At 41.6% G+C, this 27844-nt stretch overlaps 1 protein-coding gene across 1 annotated transcript in view; it reads left to right on the top strand.

Annotated features, from left to right (window-relative positions):
• Positions 1–27844, top strand: part of ATP8A2 (ATPase phospholipid transporting 8A2) — a 431635-nt gene that overhangs the window by 353390 nt on the left and 50401 nt on the right. The window contains exons 16-17 of the mRNA XM_081299456.1: positions 18503–18591; positions 24784–24888. Of these exons, the coding sequence (XP_081155582.1) occupies positions 18503–18591; positions 24784–24888 (194 nt within the window). The remainder of the gene's footprint in view (positions 1–18502; positions 18592–24783; positions 24889–27844) is intronic.

Raw genomic sequence — 27844 nt, 5'->3', positions numbered from 1 at the left:
CTTTTAAAGCATTCAAGTCACTGGATCTGGATATTTCTTTATCTGCTTTTTGTTCTGCTTTGTTATTAACATTCTTCAGTCAACTTTCCTACTATACATCCCAATGCATCTCTTATTTTCAGACATGGACCCAGGATGCAGGAGTCCACAGAGCCCTTCCTGAATCATTACTCAGGCCTTCTCTCTTGTAGCTCATGGATCTGCTCATAGCACCCCTTGGGAGAGCACTGCACCAATTTTCACTCTCCTTTTGTTACCCCATCACCAAGTATTTTTCTACCTATGTGGACAACTGCCCTGTTGGCATATCTGCATGATCCTTGGACCTCCCAAGCTCCTGTGAGGTCCCTTCTGCACAGCCGCCTCCCATCCCCAGCAAGGCTACCCCTCCACACCTCAGTCACTGGCATCTGTGTCTTCTACAGGATCCTGCAGCTGATTCCCCTCAGCTCTGAATAGACCCTTTCTGCTGCCTCCCGGCCCTTGCTCCCACTGATCCTGCGCTTCCCCTTCACTATCATTATTAAGCTCTCGACCTGATAGAATACGAATATACTCTCACCACTTCTTCCAGCATCGTCTTTCTTTTTACCACCAAGTCTCCAGAATCAATCATTTAATAGATAATTCATTCTTGTCCATATTTCTCTTGTCCTTTTTGGTTCTACCTTTTCATCCCCTGCCTTTGATTGCTTAGCTCTGTGCTCTTAGGCTGTGCTGTATTTTCATGGAAAATCCAAGGATTTGGACCCTGAACATATCCACCCATTCAAGCTGATTGTCAACTCTTGCTTATCCCACTTCCTGTTCTCCAAGCACTAGTTTCAAGGGTCTCTGGCTTCTCTGTTCCTTTGCTCTGAACACATGATTTCACCTTCTGCCTACCCACAGAGATCAAGATCACTCCCCATAGGTGTCTTCAAGATCTCCCTCAATACCCAGATGTCATTTCAGAGAGTCACCTACTGATGTGATCTTCCTTCTGTCTCTTGATTTAAGAACTGGCCTTGAACTTCCGTAATCACCTCTTCCAACTTGGCTCCTGAAGCCACCACTGTCACCCATATTGGGGTCACTCTTCACTAGTCCCCTCTTGATTCTTTCTCTCTTCCTTCTTTCTCCTTCCCTTTTATCTTGTCTTTCTGGCAAACTCTCTCTGGCCTCTCCCCTTCATTTACATATTTGTTACATCCGATCTCTGTCCTCCCCCAGTGTCCTCCCTAAAATTTCCCTTAACTTTCAAAATATAGCTCCAGCCTAGGTATAAGACTCCCTGACCAAGACTGTGTTGAAGTATGACTCTCTCTCTCTCTCTCTCTCTCTCTCCCTCCCAATTCAGGTGTCACCCAGATTCTAGCCTCAAGCCTTTTCTTATTGTATATTCCCTTTCTTTGTGATCTTGGGTGTTTCTGCGGGTTCACATGTCTGCATGTGCAAACAGAATATAGTACCAGCCCACCTCTCGTGGAAGAAACTGAGAGCTTACGTTCTAGGTTCAGATGACTAATTCAAATAGTGATTCTGTCCCATCTCAGCCATGTGACCTGGCTAAACCACTTGACATTTCTTGACCAAGCTAACTCATTTGTGAAAGAGGAATTACAAATGTGCCTGTCTCCCAGGTTGTTAAGAAAATAAAGTGAGCTTACTCATTGGCAGGACCGAGAGTGCAAGCACAGAACACAGTAATGTTCAGTAATGGTCCCCTTATCTGTGGTTTTGCTTTCTAAGGTTTTAGTGGTCCAAAAACACTAAATAGAAAATTCCAGAAATAATTCGTTAGTTTTAACTTCTATGCTTTTCTGAGTTGTGTGATGAAATCTCATACCATCCCACTCCACCACCCCTAAACCATGAATCTTCCCTTTGTTCAGTGTATCCATGCTACATATAGTACCCACCCATTAGTCTCTTGGTTTTCATATCTACTGTTGCAGTATTGTAGTCTTTGTGTTCAAGTAACCCTCTTTAAGAGAGGAGAAACCACATTCGCATGTTTTTTGTTTTGTTTTGTTTTGTTTATCAAAGATTGAACCCAGGGGCACTCAACAGTGAGCCACATCCCCACCCTCTTTTATTTTTTATTTGGAGACAAGGTCTTGCTAACTTGCTGAGGCTGGTTTTGAACTTGTAATCTTCCTGCCTCGGCCTCCAGAGTGCTGGGATTACAGGCATGTGCCTCACATGCCTTTTAGGATAGTACATTATTATAATCTATTTTATTGTTAGCTATTATTAATCTCTTATTATGCCTAATTTATAAATTAAAATTCACTGTGTGTGGATATAGGAAAAACCATAGTGTATATGTGTGTGTGTGTGTGTTTGTGTGTGTGTGTGTGGGGGGGGGGGTTCAGGCACTCACTGGGGTCTTGGAGTATATCCTCTGCAGATAAGCAGGATGACTGAGCTCTTTACTTGCTTCACAGTCGGTCTCAGCAGCCTCATATTCACTGAGAACTCCAGACTCACCTTTTCTCACACTTTGCAAAACTAGAACCTCCTGATTTTCCAACAAATTCAGAGTTACCAGGACTTCCAGCCCTGGTCCTCCCTCTCCCGTTGCTGGCTTCTGCTTCTGCTGGAGCTCCATGCTCCCCACTTCCAGTCCGAGTTCACATGCGCCCCTCGGCTGTTTCAGAAGCCTTCTCACTGAGCTCACAGATTCTGTCCTTGCTCAGACTGCTCATGTTCAGAATGGAACCTAATGAACCACACACAAGGGTCTCTCTTCTAGAATCTGTGTTACTCTGTTCTACCTCAAATGTATTTCTCTATTTCTCCTACCTTGACCAACACCTGCTTCAGGACAAACACTGTCCCTCTTATTTCCTGTGCAGTCCTGATAGTGGCACACACTGAACTATACCTTGGTGAGTCCACACTTGTGGGCCACCCCTTTAACCTAGCATCTCAGGGTTTGGGTTGTGGCGCAGTGATGGAGTACTTGCCTGGCATGCATGAGGCCCTTGGTCTCTTCCCCAGCACCACACAAAAAAAGAAGCAAAAATAACCACAAAAAGCTAGAATTTTGTGCTGGTCTTCATACCACTGGGTCATGAACTGGGATCCAAGAAAGAAACTCACCAAAATCTATGACAAATTTCACACATAGAGACAAAGGCCATGCCACTTGCTTAATGTCTTTTGAAAATAAGTGCAATATTCATCATATTGTGGAGTCCCCCTAGCTGCCTTCCTGATCTCTCTCCCCTTGACAGAGAAATATTCTCTGTAATGTTGACAGCTTTCCTGTATGTATTCTATGTGTATAAACCTGTAGAAAATGTAGGTAATACTCTGTGTTGACTGTGCAGAGTTTTGAAACTTTATATGTATAAATTGAATCAATACCTTTCTCAATACTGGGTCGACTGTTTTTGAAGTTTATCTATAGTGATATAGTTGTAGTTCCTTCATTTTAATCCATTTCAGTTATATAAATATGCCCAAATTCATTTCTTCTATTGATAAACATTTAAAGACTCTCTCTTTCTTTCTTTCCAGTAATTACCAAAAATGCTGCAGCAAACATTCCTAAACATATACGTTTATAGACCTGGATGAGTTTCCCAAGGGTATAGAATTGGGAATGGAATGCACATTGGCAATCTCTCAAATTGTGGCTTTCATTTAGCTTCATTTGTGGTGTCTTTTGTATAAAAGATTTCCACTCTCATACTGTCAAACTCATCACTTTCTTCCTGGGTTTTGCAGTTTGTATATTTTCTTAAAGCTAATCAAGGTAATAAATATATTCTCCTTTATTTTCTTCTAAAAACTTTTAAATCCAGTCAGCCCTGTGTTCCTAGGGGTTCTGCATCCATTTTTTTTTAACCAACCATATTTTTCAAAAATGTTCAGAAAAAAATCCCATCTATACAGAATATAGAGACGTTTTCTCTTATCGTTATTCCCTAAACAATACTGTATGGTAACAATTTAACATAGCTTTTACTTAGTACTAGGTAGTGTAAGTCATCTCAAAAGGGTTTGAAATACACAGGAGGACATGCATGGGTTCTAGGCAAATGCTATGACATTTTACACAAAGGACTTGAGCATTTGTGGATTTTGGCATCTGCAGGAATCCTGGAACCAATCCCCACAAATAGCAAGTGATCACCATGAAATCTTTTATCTACCTGAAAGAGATGTCTGCCTGTAAATATCAAAGAGGATCTAACGTGACATTTCCCACCTGGATGAGTAGTATCTCATTTTGAGTAGACTACCTTCCTGCCGACAGTGGCCAGGACACTGGACTGCTAGATATCAAACATGGTCAAGCAAACTTTTCACATCCAGGTTGTCCTGAGCATTGCATGTGAAGGAAGGGTCTAAGCAGAGGCCCCCATAATGCTCTGATGGCTGCAGAGAGAGGAGCAAGAGCATTGGCCTCCAGGGGATGAACCTGGAGAGCATCAAAATGGCCTGCAGTCCAATCCCTGTGTGGGAGATTTGTCTCTAGGGAAATTCTCAGAAGAATCCTAGCATCTCTAGGAGAGTTCAGTCTGAGCATTTACAAGTTTGAAATCCCTGGAGAAATGCTATGTTGTCACCTGGAGACTTGTTCTTCTTACTCAAGTGACTGTTCTTTTATAAAAACGATTATTTTGGAAACTGTTGATGCCCTCTGGGATGATTTGAAGACTAAGTGACCATCTTGCTTCATGAGTACCAACTTTCATGGGACTTGTCCTACTAGAAACAGCAAGGAGCCATGAAAGCCAATCCAGTCCTGCAGCCTATCCAGAGTTTCAGCCCTCTGTTAGTGGATGTGCCCCTCGGCATGTGTCAACCAGGTCCAAGATGGAGCAGCTTTGGCTATGTTGAGTGATGATGCATGGCTGCTTGCTCAGTGTGCACAATGGCACTGCGAGGTCATGATGACAGTCTCTGCACACGGCCCAGTGATCGAAATCATCATTTTAAGATATTACATTTTAGGCAGAGTAGAAAATGGCCACTGTCAGAAATATAGTGAAAAGATGAATGAATATCTGTTATAGCTAGACTAGGATTTCTGGGCTAAAATGGAATCTGAATTATACATAACTAAAGGATTACGACTGATTAAAATAAAAGCTATGGAAATACTAGCAAATCATACTACAGTAAGTGCTAGTAAGTTATGAGACAGTAAAGTGGTTGCCTATTAAGAATATGGATCTTTGGCCAGGTGTGGTAGTGCACACCTGTAACCTTAGCAACTTGGGAGGCTAAGGCAAGAGGATGGAAAGTTTAGGCCAGCCTAGGCAACTTAATGAGACCTTGTCTCAAAATAAAAAATAAAAAGGATACAGGATATATCTCAGTAGTAGAGCATCCTGGGTTTAATCACCAGTACCATAAAACAAAACAAAGAATATGGATCTGTGAAACTGTCTCTGAAACAGACACTGACTGTAGAATCTGAGAGACCCAGATTCTGGTCCTGACTCAGCCCCTTGCCCATGATCCTAGGTGAGCTGCTCAATTACTGAGCCTACTAAATCGTATCTCCCTTGCAGGATTTTTGTCTGAGGCTTATGAATAATACATATGGGAGTAGCCAGAGAAGAGAGATTTGATACAAGAAAGTAGACACTGAAACCAAGGCCCATCTCTCACTTGTGCGTGAAACTGGTTGTGTCATTGACAGAAATAAGAAATGCTAGAGAAGTGTTGGAAGGAAGTGAGTGTTGGTTTTAGACAAATAATATCCATGTGTATTATTTGGGATGCTCTTCATGAGAGTTTGGAGTTATTGCAGGGCATACTGTATCCAGCAGTGTGTGTATATAGACAAACAACTAGTCTAATGACATGCACCATGTTCTGTCAAATGTGTGCAGATGACTGTGGGGGCAGAATGGGAGAATGAGCTTGCTTTGATTCTGTGTCTCTACTAAGTAACCGAGAGGGTGACACATCAGGAGTGTGCTCAAACAGTGCTGGCGGAAGGAAGGCTGTCGCTGTGAAGTTATTAGTTATTAGTCTCACAAAAGAAAGAAATGAACTTTAATCATAAGAAGGTTGTGTTTTTTTGTGCTTTTTGTTGTTTTTGTTGTTTGTTTTTTCTTTTATTTCATATATGTGTGTGCAATGCTGGGAATCAAACCCCGGTCCTTGCACATGCTGCACAAGCACCCTACCACTGACTCCACCCTCAGCAGAACTATTATTTTAATTCTTAATTTGGCACCCACAATGGATATTTTACAGTCTTCACTGGATTATCCTGAAATCTTTATTAAGTTCTTTTAGCCCTTCCCAAAACACTTTTTTTTTTCTAAATTAAAAAAAAAAAAAAGAAACATGAACTTTGGTGTGGAGAAGTAGTAAAAATGGGTAAAAGAGAAAGACCAGGGGTGAGGAGAAAAGGGTTGGGGGGAGAGAGAGAGAGGGAAAGTATGTGGAAGAAACCCCCTAGGGGCCTACAAGCTGCTGCTAAATTTCAGTTGCAGTTGTCAGAGTTAAAGAAAACATTGGAGAAAATGTCTCATCGCAGGGTCCCCGGATTGTTCTGCTGCGGGCAGGCTGGCTGAGGGATGGATGGCAGCCAGCTGGCAGGCACTCAGACGCCTGGTACCGTTAGCCAGCCTCTGAGCTCATTTGCTCCAGCTAAGTCATTTTACAGTCAGAGCTGTCTCGAGATTACCACGAGGCACCCTACAGATGTTTGGGTTGGGGGGAGCAAGGTAGGGTTTGAGGAAGGAAGAAGTATGTGCTTATTTTTGAAGGGTTAGCCCCAGGGCTTCTTGGGATTCTGCTGAAATGGAACATTCTGGAATAGGAACACAGCTAACTGTATGCCAGGCATGACAGCCCTGTGAGATGGGCACTGATGCTTTTGGTTTTACAAAGGAGGAGACTGAGGCACCGAGAGGTTAATTAGTCTGTTTAGGTGCTGCAGTCCAAGGCTTGGAGATACAGTTTCATCCTGGGTCTGTCTGAAACCGAAACCCTCACTCTCTACCACCATGCTCAGCTACTGAGACTGTCACCGAGAACCCGGTGACCCTGCTCTCTCAGTTCCTGTTCACTGTTACGTAGTGAGGTGACCGAATGCAGTGGTTGTGTTCCCAAGAGCATGTCTCTCCCCTCCTGAGAGTCCTTCTCGTAGATCTCAACTGTGAGATTTCAATTGAGACAGATTGAGAGGTACGGCCAGATGGAAGGGGAAAACAACTTTGATTCACAGTGCTGACCAAGAGGAGCCTAGATCACGGAAAAATCATGATAGAAGTGTGGTTTATTCCTGGCCCTCTGTGTCCACCCCAGCATGCTCATCTTCTCCTGCTTACATGGTCCCAGGACGTCCTATGCCCACTGATAGGCCACCTAATGTCTTAAGTCATCTTTGATCCCAGATGGGCCTTCCTGACTCTTAATTCCGCTGTCCTCAGACTTGTCTGTAGAATGGATGCCTCCAACACTGGAGAGGAGGAGAAACACACCTGGGAGGACTGGGTTCTACCTTGTGTCATTGCACCTCAAAAGTCAGAGTTATTTCAAGATCCTAGTTTTAGGTAAAAAGAAATCAATTGGGTGTAATGTGAAAATGCCATTGGTTATAACAGAAATGACCTGTTTCCCAAATATGTGGGCAAGTCTGAAGATCCAGGAAGATATGTCTGGTTTGTCTTGTGATTTAATGTAATGACCAGGACATTGGAGTTCCAGTTCAGGATACATGAATCTCCAGATCATATTCGCTTCTTTAAAAAAAAAAAAAAAAAAACTTTTTTAGTTGTTAATGGACACAATACCTTTTATTTTATTTATTTATTTTTTATGTGGTGCTGAGGATGAAACTCAGTGCCTCACAAGGGCTAGGCAAGTGCTCTACAAACTGAACTACAACCTCAGCTCCTAGATTATACTAGCTTTTTTTAAGAGTGATTAGCACAAAAGAGTGATTGATGGGGTCTTTTTAATGAGATAAAGTGCCTCATATTTAGAGTACGTTTTTGTGTACATACATTCTATGAATTTTGTGATTTTCATCATCTATATCATCATTAATTCCAAGTAGAAAAGTAAGAGACTGGAGAGATTGTCCTTCCAGAGTCACCCCTATCAAGCCACGTGGGTGGCAGCTTGCTGGAGTATCTAGAAGGCCCCCTCTCAGAGTGGGAGAAGTCTCTGTCACCATCAGAGACAATTAATATCTGTCTTCAGCTATGGTTCCTGTCTGCAGAAAAGCCTGATGGTCCCCAGTTCTGAAATCCCTTTTGCATTCTATGATAAGGATAAGATAAGCAGATGGCAGAGAGCTGGATGTTCTACCAGAGTTTGACTCTGTAGGATGGAGGAGACTTCACTGACATCTCAGCCCCGTGGAAGCAGCTACGGTTCTGGAACACAGCTTGCACTGAGAATGTCCCTTCTCTTCCTGAGTTGAGCACTAGGTGCAGACTTCGGATGTGGAGCTACAGGGACGTTTTTCAAGAACAGTTATCACTTCCTTTTTACTTTCTATTTGGGAACAAAGTTGTTGGTACCATCTGAGTGTGTACTCTGCATATTGTCCTACCGAGATAAGAAGTATTGCTTGGCATGCCACCGTGAGGGGACGTTCACCTTAGTTGTTTAACAAAAGCAGAAGGTAATGGATAGGCATTAGCACAGTGAGTAGTGCTTATACTTAAGTATAAAGAACAGATATCAGCCAAGCAGCATGGCACATACCTCTAAACCTAGCAACTTGGGAGACTAAGGCAGGAGGATCACAAATTTAGGCCAGCCTTGGGGACTTAGCAAGTCCCTGTCTCAAAATAAAAACTCATTGGTAGAGCTACTCAGGGTGTAGCTCATGGGTAGAGCACTTGCCTGGCATGCGCAAGGTCCTGGGTTCAATACCTAGTACCATCAAAAAAATTAAAAAGCAGGTTTTAGCTTTCTATCTGCACACCATCAGTATCAACACATTCTGTTTGTCAGTAATAAGCAAATTATTAGCAGTATCAATTTGGGAAATCTGAAGTAACATGTAACTTGACTCTTCCACCTAATAATATCAGTGAAAAAAACCTTCTCCTGACAAGTTGGAGCAGATCATAATCTTTTGGATCCAATTCCCAGTCAAAACTCACTCAGGAATCACTGTTAGCATCCTTATGAGAAGGGACACGAGAGAGCTCACTGGCACTCTGTATATGAAGAAAATAGAAGTCATGTGAGCGCACAGGGAGATGGGGTGTCTGCCAGCCAGAACCAGCCTCTAAGGAACATGACCACGCAGGCACTCTGATCTCAGACTCCTGGCCTCCAGACCTCTGAGGAAATGAAGATCAATTGCTTAAGTCACCCATTCTGTGACTTTTATTCTAATTTTTTATTTGTTATTTTTAGTTATACATGATGTAGTATGTATTTTGACATATCAAACATACATGGAATATGACTTCCCATTTTTGTGATTGTACATGATGTGGAGTTATACTAGTCATGTATTCATATATGAACCAGGAAAGTCATATCTGATTCATTCCACTGTCTTTCCTATTCCCATCCATTTCCCTTCCCTTCATTCCCTTTTGTCTAATCCAGTGAACTTCTATTCTTCCCTCTCTCCTGCCCCCAACTTATTGTGAGTTGACCATCCACATGTCAGAGAGAACATTCAGCCTTTAGTTTTTGAGAATTGGCTTATTTCACTTAGCGTGATAGTCTCCGGTTCCATCCATTTACTGGCAAATGCCATAATTTTATCCTTCTTTAAGGCTGAGTAATATTCCATTGTGCATGTGTACCACATTTTCTTTATACATTAATCTGATGTAGGACCCCTAGGTTGATTCCATAGCTTAGCTATTGAGGGTTGAGCTGCTATAAACACCGATGTGGCTGCCTCACTGTAGTATGCTGATTTTAAGTCCTTTTGGTATATGCCAAGGAGTAGGAAAACTGGATCAAATGGTGGTTTCATTCCAGGTTTTCTGAGGAATCTCCATACTGTTCTCTGGGGTGGTTGCATCAATCTGTAGTCCCACTAATGATGTATGTATGTAACTTTTCCCCCACATCCTTACCAACATTTATTGTTACTTGTATTCCTGATAATTGCCATTCCGACTGGAGTGAGATGGAGTCTCAGTGTAGTTTTAATTTGCGTTTCTCTAATTGCTAGAGATGTTGAACATTTTTTCACATATTTGTTGACTAATTGAGTTTCTTTTTCTATGAAGTGTCTGTTCAGTTCCTTGGTCCATTTATTGATTGGGGGTTTTTGTTTTTGGTTTTTTTATTCATATTTTTTTTTTAGTTTTATATACATCCTGGAAATTAATACTCTGCCTGAGGTACGGGTGGCAAAGATTTTCTCCCATTTTGTGGGCTCTCTATTCTGTTGTGTGACATTTTGTTACAGAGCCTAAGCAAATTCAAGACCAGGCAGTTCAGACCTTCACAGAGCACATGGCCCCTCAGCCTCTCCAGAAACACTTCTGGTCCCTCTCTTTGTTCCTTTCTGATGCCCTTCCTCAGCTGTGCACTAACCAGGCTTTTTATTAGAGGTTGATTCCTCTCTGTGGAAGGAGGGGTGTGCAAATCACCTCTTTGCCCCACTTTGCGCGTCTGGCTGATCTTCCGATTGTGCCACCCAGGTGTGATTCAAACGCCACAGCTACCAGGGAACAGATGAAATGAAAGTGTCTATTCCAGGGCCCACGTTCTGGGCAATGCGGGGAGGGCAAGAGATCAGTGCCCATCGCCTCTTCTCTCAGAGTTCAGATGGTGACAAGGAGAAATGGTCATCTGCCTCATTTTCACCAGTATCTTGGTTAAATCTTGGGCTTTCATGTAGAATAGAATATTCCAAATTATCAGGGGCTTGGCCGTTGTTAGCATCTCATTTTTCTCTTCAGGAAGGTAGATAGCTTTGCTGTGTCAGCACAGTGCCTTTCCTGGTTTTCTGTAAAACCACACAAGGATCGCAGCCTAGAAAAAAATGATGGTCAGAATCACCTGTGAGCACACAATACCCACGATATGCCACAGGAGCGCGGGGCCCAGCATAATTTCTGGAAGCCGCAGTCTCACCCCTGCCAGAGGCGACCACAGCTGGTGCACAGGCTTGGCATCTGGACAGCTGCCCCCACCACAGGGTGGTAGAGACCACAGTGTGTGTTCAGCAAACATGGCTCATTTTATGTCATTCCTGAAAGTAGAAGAGACTCCAGATTGCTTGTTTTAAAACCACCCAGGACCAGTTTTAAACCAGCCCATTTCACCTTAGAAATATAGCATCATATGGCCCCAGAGCAGCAATATGCATTTTCCCTGCCTTACCTTCCCCATACCACACCCTCTGCAGAATGGTGTTAAGAATTGCCCTGTCTTGATACCCAAACAGCCCTTCACGTTCTTATCTGCAGGCCCTGCATCAGCAGACTCAAGCAACCCCAGAAGAAAATTTTTTTGAGAAAAAAATTTATGTTCATACTGAACATGCACAGACTCTTTTTCTTGTCACTATTTCCTAAAGAATAACCTAGTATAACAACTATTTCTATAAAGCATTGATATTGTTTAAGATATTATAAGTTACCTAGAGATGATTTAAAGTCTATAGGAGGATGCATGTGGGTTCTATGCAATTGCAATACCATTTTATGGAAAGGACTTGGTATCCTGGGCATCCTGGACCACCCCTGAAGATACTGAGGGGGGACTATCATGGCTTAGCCAAGTTACTGGAAAACAAGCAAATACAAACAATACTGCCATAGGATTAGACCAACCACTTGTTCTGTAAAATTAGGTAAATCTGCTAAAGTGAAAAATGGAAAATTTAAATGACCACAAGTTATAAAAGGAAAATCAGTTAAGAATTTGAGGAACAACCTGGTGTAGTGACACACACCTGTAATCCCAGCAACTCAGGAGGTTGAGGCAGGAGGAACACAAGTTGGAGGCCAGCCTTAGCAAAACTTAACACGACCCTCCAGCTCAGTGGTAGAGTTTCCCTGTACCCACAATCCCCTACTACCACTCACACAACAAAAAAAAAAAGAAAAGAAAAGAAAAAATGAGGTATTTTCTCACCTTTCTCTCTGGCAAGCTGGTAAGTAGGCAAATTATAGTAATAGCAGTCTGCCTCTTCACACCCTGTTTGGGAAATGTTTCTCACCAACCTAGTGAATACACAAGAGTCTAAACATTACCACTGATTTGAAAACAAAAGTGCACCCCATGTTATATTCCCAGGAGGAGTAGGGTCCTTGGTTCACTGCAGGGTTTTCTTCCAGGAGCCAATAACTGTCTTGGGCTGGCCTGCCGCTCAGTGGAGAGCAGCCCCCCTGCCTTGGGGCTTCCTCTTAGGTAGCCCATGGGATGGTGATAATGTTTCTCAGTGTAGTTTGCACACGTGCATGATATCATTACCCCAGTGAACCACAAGAGTGGCTAAAGTAAAAAAGATGGCAGTACTGGACGTTGGCAAGGACTTGGAGCAACTGGAGTGCTCACACGTTTGCTTTGTTCAATCAGCCACTTTGAGGAACTCTCTGGCTGTTTCTTAAAAAATGAATCTTACACTTTCCATATGACAAAGCAGTCCCATTCCCTGGTGTTTACCTAAAAGAAATGGAAACATATGTCCACAAAAGAAGACTTGTACAAACATGTGCATAGCAGCCTTGTTCTCAATAATAGGCCCAAACTGGAAACAACCCAAATGTCCATCAACAGGAGACTGAATAAACAAATTGTGGTATGTTCACACAATGGAATACTATCCAAAATTTAAAAAGAATGAATTACAGATCCATGCAACCAAATGGATCAATCCCAACGGCATTATGCTGAGTGAAAGAAGCCAGGTTCAAAAGAATTTGTACTCTGTCATTCTAATTAAGTGAAGTTCTAGCCAAACTTAGCTGTAGTGGCAGAAATCAGAACCAGTGATTGCCTCGTGAGGGTGGAGAGGACTCAGTGGGGTAACGGAAATGTCCTATATCTTATTATGGGCAATTGTTACCCAAGTGTAGACAGTTGTCAAAAGTCTTCAGGCTAAATGTTTAAGATTTGTGCATTTTAGTGTGTTTAAATTATAACCCTCAAAAAGCACTGCCTAACCTCTAGCAGGGTAGATACGATTGTCCCAAGCCTAGGGGAAGCCTGGGGATTTGGCTTGGTACCAGAGCACTTGCCTAGCCTGCTGCAGGCCCTGGGTTCTATCCCCAGCACCACACACACAAAAAAATAGGGGATGCTTTTGAGAAACCAGTTATCAAGTTATATCAAGGAATCACCCCTAACTTCAGAGGTTTCCCAATAGTAAGGTTCACTGATAAACTTCCTTATGCTGAAGTAACAAAAAAAAAAAAATTAGTAAAGCCCAATGTCAAAAGGAGTGTACTTGTTATATTTTTGTTCATATGCTGTCATGTTTATAGCAATGATATGGTTAGATGGACATTTAATTTCTCCCCCTTCAGTCACAGATAATGGTGAGGCCAAATTGGCAGATTTTTATGCCTGAAGCTATGGGTTCAAATTTCCTTTGTGCTCTGACATGCCAGTGCAGTCTCCTCAGGATCAGGCATGGGGGTAGTTTTTGAAAGGTTGTAGATATAAAGATACTTATGGGATCGAGGGGCTGCTTGAAAATTCATCTACATTCATGCAGGGCTTCGGAATCCTCTTCAGAGAATGTTGCCAAACATTGAACTGAGAGGTCTTCCCCCCTTTGCAGTAAATCTAAGCTTAAAATTGGCACCAGGCAATAGGCAGTGAGTAAGGGGGAGAGTGGGTGTGTAAATGATTACAGGAAATGAAGAACTAGATTTCAGCCTGGGATTGCTTCCTCCCACCTCCCTCCACATTAGCATGGCCGGTAACTGAGTACTCTTTCTGATCATGGTATTCTCTTTCTTGCTGCATCCAAGAGTTAACACTCAGCTGTCCTTCCTTCCACGTGTGCTGAGAATTTGCATTCTCAGCAGAGGACAGTGTGCAAGGCACACGCACTTCTGAGCCACGCCTTTCAAGGGACCTACGAGTCCCACTCCTGTGGACTGTTGCACAGCCATCCCGAGCAAATAGACTCATAGAGTCCATTGCTACCCTTCCCAAAACAGCTCATAGTAAAAGGAGAAGAGGATTCACTCAGCTTTTGACATGCACATTCATAGAAAGCAAGGTTTTTAGAATGCCAAACCTCAAAAACAAAACGGAAGCATTTTTAGCCTTTGAATGGAAAAGAATGGGAAAGGTGACAGAGAGGGAAGGAGTATTCTTACAAATCCAATTATTCTTAGGGTTCAGTCTTAATTTATTATTGTGTTTTTGTTGCTGAATAAGGATGAGTTGGAAATTTTTTCCCCCTTTTGTGCTTTAGTAACATCATAAGTTTTCCCAATTTTCTTTTACCTAAAATTTAAGGTTAGTGCAGGAGGTATTAAATGGAAGTTAAATGGCTACCAGGAGTACGGGTGCTCTCTTTAAATTTAGATGCATTCTCTTCTCTCTTTTCTGGAGATACAGGTGCAGGGAGGGGAGAGGGAAGTTCGTCCCTCCTCCCATTTAGGGGTGTGTTTAGGGTCCAAGGACAGAGAGGCCTCAGTTTGGCACTGGATGACTCTACTCTCTGGTGGCAATGCTTGAGGGAAACTGTAGACAGTGTTTTGTTTTTGATTGTTTTTATTTCTGTAAAATGGGGCCTCTGGAGCATTGAGTGCAGTGCTTACCAGAAGTCTTGCCACATCATGATAATTCAGTGAATCTTAGTCTCCTTCTTCTTGTAGGCAAACTGTTGCCTTTTCTGTCTTTATCACATCTTTTCAAATTCACCACCTGACCCAGCTCCAGTCATTCTAGCCTCTTTTATAAAGTCTCTTCTAAGCTGCACCACCTTCATGGTCATGGCTGGTCCAGCAGTACTGTGGATATGTATGTCTATGAATCCCTGATGCCCAGGTTTGTGGTTGTCCCTGGTTTATGCCCCTGTCTAATCCAAGGCAGAGCTGCCCAATTTATTGGCTTTGACATCAGACAAGGCTCCAGTCCTGCATCTGGCTCTCACCAGCCTGGATCCTAATTTATTAAGTAATCCCACCCACCTGAGCCTCACTTCCTTATAACTTACTTTGTGGGTCCCACACATTTGGCGCCTAACTGGTTAGCAGCTGCTGGTTGAGTCATCTTAACTGAAGGTGCATTCTTCCCATTGGGACTGTGAGCACAACATAAGGATGTTTTTTAAAACCTCACTTAATAGCATTGAGGGGAGGGGGTATAGGAGCCATTTGTCACCTAGCCCAGCTCAATAAACATTTTAAAGCTGTGGCCTGAGGAGGGTTTTAGGACTCCAAGTATCAATTTGTGAAAATCAGGTCAGAAGCCTTCCTAAGACACACCTTTAAGATTAGTTATGTACACAATATATTCACAGCTCCTTGTTTTAAAAACCAACAACAGGAACCAGGCATGATGATGCATGCCTGTAATCCAAGCTACTCAGGAAGCTGAGGCAAGAGGATGGCAAGTTTGAGGTCTTAGTGAGACCTTGCCTCAAAATCAAAAATAAAAAGGGCTAAGATGTAATTCAGTGGTAGGGCACTTGCCCAGCAAGCAAAAGACCCTGGGTTCTATCTCCATCATCTCAACTCATCCCCAAAGAGAACAACAATACTTTCAAATCTCCATTTAACTTTTGTTAGTTTGGGATGGGGTCTTCATGTTTCCAATAGGGGATTTTTTTTAAAGTTCATTTTCCTTTTTTTCCTTGGCAACTAAAGTTCCCTGGGTTTCAGAATCTATTTTAAATAATACTTCATTATTGTGAAATGACTGTATTCTTTGAGAAATATACCTAGCAGATGACCCTGCACATATCCTCACCAGTAGAACTTGCACAGATCCACCTTCTGTGCTCACAACAGATGCCCAAGTTCCACCAGGCTCCAGAGATGCTGTCCTTCCAGTGGGAGACTATCCTGTTCCTTCCTTGCAGTTTTCTTGGTTGTAGGGGAGGTGAATAAATAAGTAAAACTTGTTTTCTATAAAAGAAACAGGAAGTAGAGATACAACGTGATACGAGAATACAAATCACTAATGATGTCACCCAGGCACTTGTTAGATTTTCCATTCTGTTTCTCCAGAATATGTAAGCATGTAGCTACTCTCAAATCCATCAAGGGTGGGCCACCCCACTGTTTTTGAAGTCCCAGAATTATTTGTTTTTAAAAGCAAGAACATGCCGGAACAGGACTATAAAAATGATGGCATACACCAATGTATTTTGACATATGTGTCATGCCTAACACTTAACTCAAAGATGCACTGATGTGGGTATAATGGGTGGGGACAGAGCAGATTTCTCCCCCCATCTTCATCAGACTAGAGTCTTTAAATAATACTGACAATAATTGACAAGGGAAAGATTCACAGGAGGAAAAAAAACACACATGTTTATTTATGGGCACAGGACATCACAGGAGGGCAAGTACCAAATCAGTCAATGAGGTCTAGAAGCTCATATACCCTCTTCATAGGGGAGAGGAAGTGGGGGGGGTGGGTAGTTTTTAAGAAAGAGGGGGACAGAATGAGGCCAAAGGGGCAAATTCCTCTTGGCTGTGGGTGTAGTATCTGATTTTCCATCACTTCCTCCATACTATGAGTTTAATCATCTTCTGTTAGTGACATTTCAGTAAGATGATTGAAAGCAATTATGCTCCTCCTAGGTGGATCTGTTCTTGGATAAGGGAACTTCAGAAAAAGAGAAAAGAAATATAATGTGACATCTCTATGTCAAACATACAATTATATGTCTCTTTAGTGGCTTCACCAAAGTGCGTTGTATGTAGGTACCATAGTATATTTAATAAATCCTCTCCTTAGATATTTATTTCTTATTTCTTTGCTAGTATAACACTCTTAGAAATATTCTTGTCTTGCTGCTTATTCATACATTTTATTCCTTTCTTAGGATGAGATGAGAGTTCTAATTCATATGGCAAAAATGTTCTCACATATTTTTAAGGTTTTAAATTTTTCTTTCAAAAACTGGTATTCTCATTTTTAGAAAGGGAAAGCAAGTCTTCCCATGCCAGAGTTGGAATTGGGCTCTTTTACCCCAAACATCACTGCTTCTGAGCTGAATTGTCTTAAATGCCAAGAAATACCAAGTCCAGTAACATATGGAGCTCAGAGGCAAAGAGCCGTGGTTAGGTATGGATTGGCCAGAAAGGCAAGCATGGGTATTCAGGGTTAAAGGTGAGGTTGCTCTGAGGACACAGAGGTGGGGAGGCCCACAGGGCACATGGAGCTACAGGATCTATAGCTTGTGTAGCTGTCTGGTTGGAGCAGAAAATGGAAATCAATGAGTGAGTTCATTCTCCAATGCCAGGCTGGGGCCAGAGTGAATCCAGCCTTCATTGTGTAGACTAGACAGAGCTGCTCTGGGGTCTTCCAAGCCCAGTGCCTGCAAGGGTCCCCAAGGTCACTCATTCTTGGCCTCTCCATTCTCACTTCCTCTATAAGCTTTGCCCCACTATGCAACAGTTTCTAACAAAACTCACTGGATGAAGTGATGGAGGTCTCCAGAAAAGAAGACTTACGGAGCATGAACTCATAGTGGCTCTGGGTCCTTCCTCCCGCCCTGCCGAGCCAGCCTTCCAATTGCCTACCTGCTCCGTGCTTCCATTCTTGGCTCACCCAAAACCAAAATTTAAGAATCTGTACTCTCCAACCCCCCGCCCCCCACCCATTTGCAAGCAAGCTCCTCTCTCCCTCTGCTTCTGTCCAGAGTTTCTCACCTAACACTGAACTTTAGCCCTGCAGCCCTGTCCCACAAAACCCTCTTTCCCCATCACCTCCCAGACCATCCCGGACTCAGCCTGCTAGGAACGAGGAGGTCCCATAGAAAGCTACTCTTCCCCATCTATTGAATCCTGTTTATCTTTCCAGCACATACCACATTCTGTCATCTTTAAGAAGTCTACCCAGAAACCACATAGGATATCTTTGTGGTACTTACCAAACTCTATGATGTTAACTTCCTGGATGCCAACCAATGAATCAGAGCCTATGAATTCTCCTCTTCTATGTGGGAAGAAATCATGAGGCCTTGCACCCCCGAGTGTCTGTGACTTGGGCACTGGTCTGTGAATGAATGAGCAGGGGAAAAAAAAAGTGAGCTGATAGGCAAATGAGTGAGAGGAGACTAGTGAAGCAGAGTTTATTCTAAAGGAGCCTATTGGCTCCAAGATTTCCCTCAAAGAAGGATCTAGACAGCATTCTGCTCAGAAGGGGACTTGAAGCTCCTTATCAAGTACAAAGAACAACACAGGTCCAACTAAAAGAAGAGAGGTGAAAACCCATGGAGATCCAGAGGGAAGACATCCTCTTCTGACCCTTTAACAGCCTCCCCGGGTTTTTGTCTTACCTTTCACAGGATTTAATACTTCCTATTGGTGTTTTTGTGTTGCTGGAGGTTTTTATGTTGACTGAATTACATCTCACTGTTTTTGAAAGAAAAACTGTTAACATATGTGTGATCTGTTTCTTGTAGGCAACTACGGTCCTGAGTTCTGCATACTTCTGGTTGGGATTAATTCTGGTTCCTACTGCATGTTTGCTCGAAGATGTGGCATGGAGAGCGTAAGTAGAAAATGAAGTTGTAGACCTAAGTCTAGCTCACCTGTCCTTAACAGCATCTCTCACATGAGCCCTGTCACAGGATATTAAGGGCAATAGGAATTCTGAATAATAGATTTCCTGCCACCACTCAGAGAAAAGGGGGGTGGTGGGTGGTATTTTTGTTTTTGTTTTTAACTTGTGCTTCATCTTAAAAATGAAAATTTAGATTCAAAGGAATCCCCAGAGAGTCTGTGTGAAGGTCAATAGAGATCTTTCCTTGTACTTGATCCTAAGGAAGAGTTTCTAAATACAAATTCATTTCATCAAGTTAAAGAAGACAGAGCTGCTCTGGGGTCTTCCAAGCCCAGTGCCTGCAAGGGTCCCCAAGGTCACTCATTCTTGGCCTCTCTGTTCTCACTTCCTCTATAAGCCTTATCCTGTTCCTCCCACACTCAAACTTTGTTCTGTTTATATCTTAAACTCGATGCTAAGTGATCACAAATATGATCTGCCTTTAAATCCCCATGCTTAAAGGAAAATTGTGTAAATGTAAGTCATGGCAAATGAGAAAGAAGAAGTTGTCTTCATTTTTCCAAACAATTTACAGTAAGAATCCTTCCAAAAAAATTCTTCTAGGGACTTAGTTTACAGATCTATGAGAAAATCAAATCACAAAAGTAAAATTATAATGTAGGTTAAATAGGAAATAATTCGGGCTCAATTTTTGTTTCTATACTTTTAAATACATTGTTTCCAATTTAAAAAAAAAAAAAAAGTTCTCATGACATTGTTAAGCACCCCCCAACACACAAGGAGGTTCCAGTGGAAGCTGGGAGCAAGCAGTTTCCAATTTAAAAAAAAAAAATATTCTCACTGTATGTCTTGTGTACAGTGTAGAAGAAGCAACTCAGTCCCAAGATAACATAAATTTTAATTTCATCCAGGAATGAAAGAGATCTTACTCCAAATAAGATGATACTGATTTTGGTGTGAGTAAGCCCAGTGCCTCCTACAAATAGTTGCCAGCATCCCTGAAAATTGAAACTCCTACCTTGGCTTTCCTTTGGGCAAAGCATAATTATTTTGAAGCCCTGAGGTAGAGAATCGAGACTTTAATCCAAACGGTCCAGGAAAAGACATCAGATTGCATTTTTATACTCCTGTTCCTCCCACACTCAACGAGAATTATTCTTGCCTGACAGTTAAGGATGTCTTTTGAAAAAGTCTTCTTTTTTGGCATTATCTTGACAACCCAGGATACCTAATGCAACGAGAAAAGGGTAAAGGAATTTTATAGCACCTAGTTTGTTTTTATTTTCTTTTGCTTATTAAGTTTTCCAACTGTTAGTAAAAATTAAATAATTCTAACTTCCGAAATGTTTTGACTTACCCCTACTTTCATGTTAGATGTTAAAACTGTGTTCTGTAAATATCAGAATCAGAATTTTTGAAAATGAAATGTGGATTATGAGCAGAAAAAATACTTTCTTAATCTAAAAAAATAAGAAAATATTAGTTCCACTATTTGGGTTTTTTTAACAGTAAATATGTAACTTTATTGAAGGAAAATTTTATACTGCTTAAAACCATACAATCATGGTCTTTTTGATCTTCAATTAGTACAGTGTTTTCTAATATACCCTGCTTCTGATGCTAAAGATAAGGACAATTTATGATGAGAATGGAGATACGCAGGTGAAGAAAACTCCAATTTCGCATCCTACTGTTCTTCTCAATCCACAGAGTACTTCTTGCTAATACCTATAGTATATAGTTGTAGTTGGAAATTTAACCTTGGCATAAACTCTGCCTATGTCTCTGCTATCTAATATGGTAGTCATTAGCCACATGTGGCTACATAAATTTAAATTAATCAAAATTAAAATTTTGTTTTTTGAGGAGTATGCCCAGTGGTGGCACACAGTATGTTTATTCCCTAACTGAATTTGTTCAATTCAATGTTGTAAGAGCGTCCATTTTAAATAAATACAGCATGGTAGCATGGCCTTAGCTACATCAGATAGTTTTTTTCAATGTGAAGTGATTGAGAATTAATAACATGCTTATACATTAGTCTCAGACTGTCTTATTTCTGCTATCTTAAAGTTGAGAATGTGTTTTTTGCGGTACTGGAGATTCACCCGAAGGGCCTTGTGCATGCTGGGTGAAGTACTCTACTATTGAGCTATGTCCCCAATCCAGCTATCCTAAATTAATGTTGTGAGAACTTTTTTTTTTAATTGCTACTTTTGCCAAATGAGACTTTAGCAAAAGAATCTTTCTTCCACTCAAAGAGAGTGTTTGTAGATTAAAACGTCTACATGCCTCCCTATCTGTTCTCTGGATCCTTTCCAGTGCATTCCAAATCCCCCCAACAGGACTTGTTTTGGGTTGTGTTTGTAGTACCCAGCACTATAAAATTAGCACTATTTACGTTTTAACAATGATAAGCCAAATGACACTGCTTCCAGCTCCACCATATGGAAAGAGTAAAGTGTCATTTCCTTTCCAAGGAGTTTGCCAGCTGGGTTTGAAGCAGGGACCAAGGCCCCGCAAAGAAGGTTCCAGTGGAAGCTGAGAGCAAGCATGGAAGGTTGGCCTTACAGGCTTATGTCCAGTCTTAGCATTGGCCCAAATACAACTTTTCCCAGGAGTGACAGCTCAGATTCTGGCATACTTCCTGAAATGTGTTTTTATCTCATTTTATTTGGGAAAATAGTCTTCTGGGGCACTTGTCCAAAAAATATGCCCAATTTGTATGTCTGTTTAATGTCTAAACTACAGTTATCCCCTCTCCAAAAACAAGAATTTTGAGGATATCTTTGGGCATTGTCTCTCTGATCATGAGGCCTGTATTGTATCTCATACTCTAACTCTGAAATATTCGTGCAAGCAAATAAATTTGGAGGCTCATCCATCCCAAGGGGAGAAATCATATTATGAATGCTCACCTCTGGGGAGGCCATAGTGCTTACCTATGAACTGCACCTTTAGAAAACATGTTCTGTTTTTATAGGATTTGTTCCTACCCCTTCCTACACACACAATGAAAAGGTTAATCCTGGTTGTCCACAAGCACCCATCAAATGGTTTCATCTGTCAGATATTTATTGCTATGAACCTCCAAAGAGTTTTAAATTAGTGGATATGAATTAATGAGCAGCTGGGTTCAAACCCACCCATGTGCTTCAACTCCCAGCTCTGCAGAACTTGGGTAATGGCTGGGCATGGCAATGGTAGGGATCTTCGGACAATACTGCTGGGTGTTCCAGTCTTGCCTTGGAATATTCAAAGAATTATTTCTTTGGTCTTGAATTTTGTGGTAATGCTTGTCCACTCTTGTTCTTTTCTCTCTCCTTCCTGCCTGCCTGCCTTCCTTCCTTCCTTCCTTCCTTCCTTCCTTCCTTCCTTCCTTCCTTTCGTTCTTTTGAGATGAGGTCTCTCCTTGTGGCCCAGGCTGGCCCCAAACTCCTGGGCTCCAGCAATCCTACTGCCTCAGCCTCCAGAGTTCCTGGGGTTACAGATGCGCACCATTTCACCTGGCTGGTTATGTTCTCTTTTGAAGGGCTTTAAAATCCCAGCAAATGGCTGCTGCCTTATTCAAATAGACTTCTGTGAGCACCTAAGAAAGTGAGCAAGTTGCTCCATCTTTCCACATTTTCCCCCTCTCTTTGCTCAGTCTCTCACTTCCAATTCAGGACCTGGACTGTTAAGAAGAGAGAAAATGGAATGAGGTGATTCAGTCATTTTTTTTCCCATGAAGTCCGTCAACTTTCTGGATGAAGATCCACGATTACACTATCTTTAGTCAGATTTGGATTGTCATAAAATGCTGGCCTTATTATTCTGTTCACTAGAATTTTTATGAAGGACCAAACCAGCCTATCTTTTATTAAATAATTGGTTGATCACATGTGCTATATGGCTAATGAGCAGTCCTATTAGAAGCATGAAGTGTAAATTGCCCAAAACTATTTTAACACCCTTTAGCTTACACTCTTCCAAATGTTTACCTATGACAGCATGCTTAGTTAAGCTGCCACGTACAGATTCTCATCTAGGAGAAATTTGTCAGTTTTGCTTTATAAAAATAATACAAGTTCAAGACCACTGAGCAGAGAGGAACCAGTTTCCCTTTCTTGAACTGTATCTCCTGCCTTTTACCAGGCATCACACAATACATTCCCAATTCCAGAATGACTTCATTTCCTTCTTATAATCCCAGATAGGCAGTTAAATGGCAATAAAAGGTAATAAGCAATATATATATATATGTTATATATATAAATGGGCCTTGATTTTTTTAACATTCTAACTAAACCAGTTTCTCTTGAAGTACATTGTATTTCCATTTTCATCTGCAGTTAGAATTTAACATTTCCTTCAGACTTGCTGTCTTTACACACAAAAAGGGAACAGAAAAACATTTCACAAAGATGAAAAGTTCAAGATCCTAAACCAAGCTATTTCTTTTAAGAGATACCCTTAGCTGTATCTGAAAGCTCAAAGGGACTCCCTGTCAGTAACCAGTCACCCTCACTCTGACCCTTCTGTGGTCTCTGGTGTCTTGAGTGGGGTGACAAACAGCAAGCCTTGGGTCACTGGGGATAAGCCCTTGACAGATAATTGGGCTGATTCTCTGTCAAAGCTGCAATCCAGAACCTGGCTTACAATGAAACCTAAATTACACACCAGTGGCTAATACTTAGAAGTCTGCCTTAATAACCCATAATTGAAATTTTTGTCTGTTCATGTAGACTTTGACAACGAAGATTTTAGACTCATTTTTCTAATTCAACCTTATTAGGAAAAGGTGCTCCAGAAAAATGGTTTCAAATTGCTAGCATCCTTTTTATTCAAGTGTTTACATGCACAAAGAATAGCCTAATCATTCCCAGCATTGCAATACTGTGTTCCCAAATAGCAGTAGCATTTCCTGGCAAGCTCACAGGAGCCAGCCTAGTGGGTATATTATCAAATTACTAAGAGACACTTTGATATAGATGGTCCTGAAGTTAACAGTGGGGGCTGATCTAGAGGTTGACAGTCCTGTGCAGGAGGAAGTTGGTGGGGGGGGATGATGGAATCAGGATGGTCCTGAAAAAGGTGAGAGTACATATTCATTCTTCAGGACCAGCCAGACATGAGCTCTGGAACCTTTCTATGTGGGATGACTCTGAATGGGGTGGGGACTCTGATAATAAGCTACTCTTATTATCAATATAATCCCATAAGCCCAGGAGATAAAAGGTAAAGTTTGGGACCCAGCTACTCAGTAATATTGAACAGTATACATTTTAACATCCTTTGCAACTGTCTCCTTTCCTGCCAGATGTTGGCTGTTTTCTCATTTATTGCTTAAATTAAAATTCCACAGAGTCTGCTTTGAACTGTGGTATTGGGACACTGTTTGAAGTAATTAAGGTATTATGTGTTAAAACCCGTGTGGTTTTTCTCTTGTTTACTTTGTGGGAAAGGATGACAGAAGCATATACAGTATCTTGGTGCTAATACACCATTATAGATAAACATGGAGTGTTAGATGACTCGGCCTTATCTTAACAGGCTTTCTGTCCTTGAAGGTAGAAGTCAGGCAGCAGGAGAATGTGATTCTGCGGAAATAGCCCACATCGTCAGAATGTTCCCAGATCATGGTTTTCACTTTTGTACCGATGTGCTCAGTTGTTCTTTTTATATCTTGGAGTTCTCACCTTTATTTATATTGAAAAGAAACTAATGCAGCACTTTCCATAATAAAGGAACCTGGAAAGTATTGCTAATATATGAGGCCTTTCATTTTACCGTGTTCCTTTTCCCTCATCTAGTCTACCCCTTGTGAAATATCTTTTTTTTTCCCGTCTATATCATTTCCAACCAGTAGCTCAATTTTAGCTTTGTTTAGGCTCAATTGTTTAAAAATTTCAGGGCACAGATGCAAGATTTATTTAACAAGGAAATGAAAGATAGCACTCTGGTATCGTAAACCCCATGACTGCTATGACAGTGGCCCTTCTCGAGGCACTGCTAAGCCCTGGGCTCTCTGATGGCTGTTGGGTAAGGATCAAGGAACCACAGGAAGAAGACTTTGAACATCTTCTGGAGTTTCTGCCTCGTCTAGAGGGCATCCAGGAGTGGTGGGCAGGAGGTGACCAGTCTTCCCAGATGTGTCAAGTTGACAGGCCGTATTCTTCGTGTCTTCTCCTCCTGATACAGGGCCAAGCATACCTACAAAAAGACGTTGCTGGAGGAGGTACAGGAGCTGGAAACCAAGACCAGAGTGATGGGGAAAGCCATGCTGCAGGACAGTAATGGAAAGAGGTGGGTAGCTCCATCGGATGATTAAAGGACATAGCGCTTTGGGCCCTCTCCCTAGTTTCCTTCCTGTGTTTCTTCATCTCAGTCTCTGATGAGAGCAGCGTGCTCAGATTTAAGCTTTTGGGTTACTGTCTAAGAACGTCATCACAGTGAGATTTAGATTGCACCCTCTGACCTATCTGGCCCAGTCCCACCTATACGACTGGGGGTTTTATTGGGTTTGGACACTGTACTAGTCAGCTTTTTGTTGCTGTGATTAAAATACCCAACAACAGCTTAGAGGAGAAAGTGGATATTTTGACTCATTGTGTCACAGTTCTCAGGCCACGGTCAACCATTGCTCTGGGTCTAAGGTGAATCAGACCATCATGGCAAAAGCGTGGAGGGAAGCCACTCAGTTCGTGGTAACCAGGAAGCAGAGAAAGAGACTGAGGCACTGGGGCCAAGGACACACTCCCAGGGACCTACTTTCTTCTCCCACACCCCACCTGCCTTTAGTTACCACCCACTTAGGCCATTTGAACTAGGATGGACTCATTAAGTTTCAGTTCTCATTATCTAATCATTGCACCGCCCACATTAGCATAGGAGCTTTGGGGGGACACCTTAAATACAAATTAAAACCGGCATGAACAAAAAAACTACATGCAGAGAATTGACATTGGAACATGCTATTTCAAGGTGGAAGAGTGCATGTTTAGCAGTCTTACCAAAGAGGATCTTAAAGTCAGGCTTTTAATTTCAGACCCAACCGTTGTACCCCAGGTTGAGCATCTGTCATGAAGTTGTGCATGCTGAATAAAGCATATTTTTACTTATTTGTGTAAGTCTGTTGTACCTGGGGTTGGGGGTTATTTTGATGAATTACTGTTTTCTATTGAGTTGAAAAAGTTCCTGGGAATTATGACACAGAAGCTACTGCTGGCTATCCTTGCCTTTTGGAGGATCAGCCTGCTCTTTCCAGCACTTAGCAGTATGCTGTGTGAGTAGTATTTATTTCATCACATAGACTAAAATGTTGTTAAGTGCATTTGTTTAAAACCTGTATTACCGAAGGAGATTTCCCTGGGACTGGGAACATCTGAGTACTAGAAAGCCAATGCTATCTTGGGTATATGAAATGTCTAGAGAATTCTGTACCATTTTTCCTTTTAATTGCTTAAAGAGAAATCTGTAGCTGTTAATGAAATGAAGATCTAGAAGATTAATAAATCTAGAGATTCCTGCTTTGTTTTGTTTTGTATCGTACTTATTTGGATATTGTACTATCTTTTTAAAGAAATTAAGACAAAGCAGGTTTTTTTAAAAGAAGGAGAACAAATATTTTGAGAAGTTTTTAGGAATATTATTTCAAATATTATTTCAAACTAGATGTTTTAGGAAAAAGACTTCAGAGGATATAGTTGAAATTGTCGTTTGGGGTTTTATTTAAGGCTTGTTTTCTAATAAGTGAGTACTTTAAGCATTTATTGTGTGGTAGTCATGCTAATTACCATAAAAATTACTAGACACCAAGACAAAAATTACTGTTTTCGATAAATTTAAAACTGTGAATATGTGGAGGCTGAGTTTACAGGGGGCTGAGTTTACAGCAAGCAGGTCTGCATGTAGCTACTGTGCAGTATAAGGCATGGGCAGGGCTGCTTTATCTGTCAGACAGTGGAGGCAGGAACTTGCAGCATTCTTTTGAGACCTGAAAAAAAAAATTCCATTTGTAGGTTTCAAAGTTGAGCTAGGGGAACCATAGCAAATTGAAATTGGAAAATGTTTAAAAGCTCTATAAAATGTCTACCTGTCTCAATACCTGTTAAAAACTTAATAAGCACAATAAGTTTTATCATATTTGGAAGCAGTCTACAGTCCTTCTTGCACCTCGTGAATTCTTAAGCATGATAGGATTGCTAAACAAACATAAGTAATTTAATTTTTTTGTTTTGGTTTTGGTACTGGGTTTGGAACCCAGGGTTGCTTCACCACTGAGCCATATCCCCAGCCCCCCCCCCTTTTTTTTTGAGACAGGGTATCACTAAGTTGCCCAGGCTGGTCTTGAATTTGTGATCTGCCTGCCTCAGCCTCCCAAATAGCTCATATTACAGGTGCATGCATCACTGCACCTGGCTCAGGCATAAGTAATTTCTAAGTAAACTGGGAATTTCAAAGCAAAATTCTAAACTCTAAATCCTAAACTACATTTTGCAGAAAAGCATTGCCTATAATGCGGTAAGAGAATGTGCTTTCACAAGCTTGCTGCGATATGTGGCAGGGCTTTTGAAGTTCTGGACCTGGGGTCAATAACGAGGACATTCAGAAGAGTCAGCAACAGGCCATCTGCCTGGTGTTACCAAGAAAGAATTCATGTTGGAGATGGGATGGCCAGCAAGGCTTTGAGGAAGTGAAGGAATGAGTAGAGAGCAGCAATCAGAGTATATTTCAGCTAGAGAGGCATGCATGCAGAGGCACAAGCAAGACTGTGCAGAAACAAACCAACTCAGTTTAGAGGGAGATTCTCAGTGATCTGGAGAAGGCATTTGAATTCTGAGTCGCTTAGCTGTGTAACCTTGAGCAAGATGGTCATAAGATGAGAATACTTTGGGTGGGGTGCATAAGGCTTATGAAATAGTACACACAACACAGCAGGCTGCCTGAGCCCTCACGGGGATGCAGCATGGCAGCTGTGAGTATCCAGTTTGGCCAGAGAGTGGTAATATTGAAGGGAATCCTGACTGGGCTGTCAATCCTAAAAGAGAACATGAGCCCCATCTTTGCTTGTTGATAAAAAAGAAAGTAATTATTTTTTGTGTGTAGTGGTGCTGGCAAATCACACCAAAGTTCTCATGCTTGCTGGGCAAGCTACATTCCCAGCCCTCAAAACTTTTTTTTTTTTTTTACCCCTAGAATGTGGATTTATAACTTTATTTTTAGTGTTTTTTTGTTTTGTTTTGTTTTGGTTCATTATAAT

This window comes from Spermophilus citellus (genome assembly GCF_964194105.1).
Source record: "Spermophilus citellus genome assembly, chromosome: 1".
Classification (NCBI taxonomy): domain Eukaryota; kingdom Metazoa; phylum Chordata; class Mammalia; order Rodentia; family Sciuridae; genus Spermophilus; species Spermophilus citellus.
Note: the sequence above shows the minus strand (reverse complement) of the source record. Positions and strands in the feature narration are given on the sequence as shown.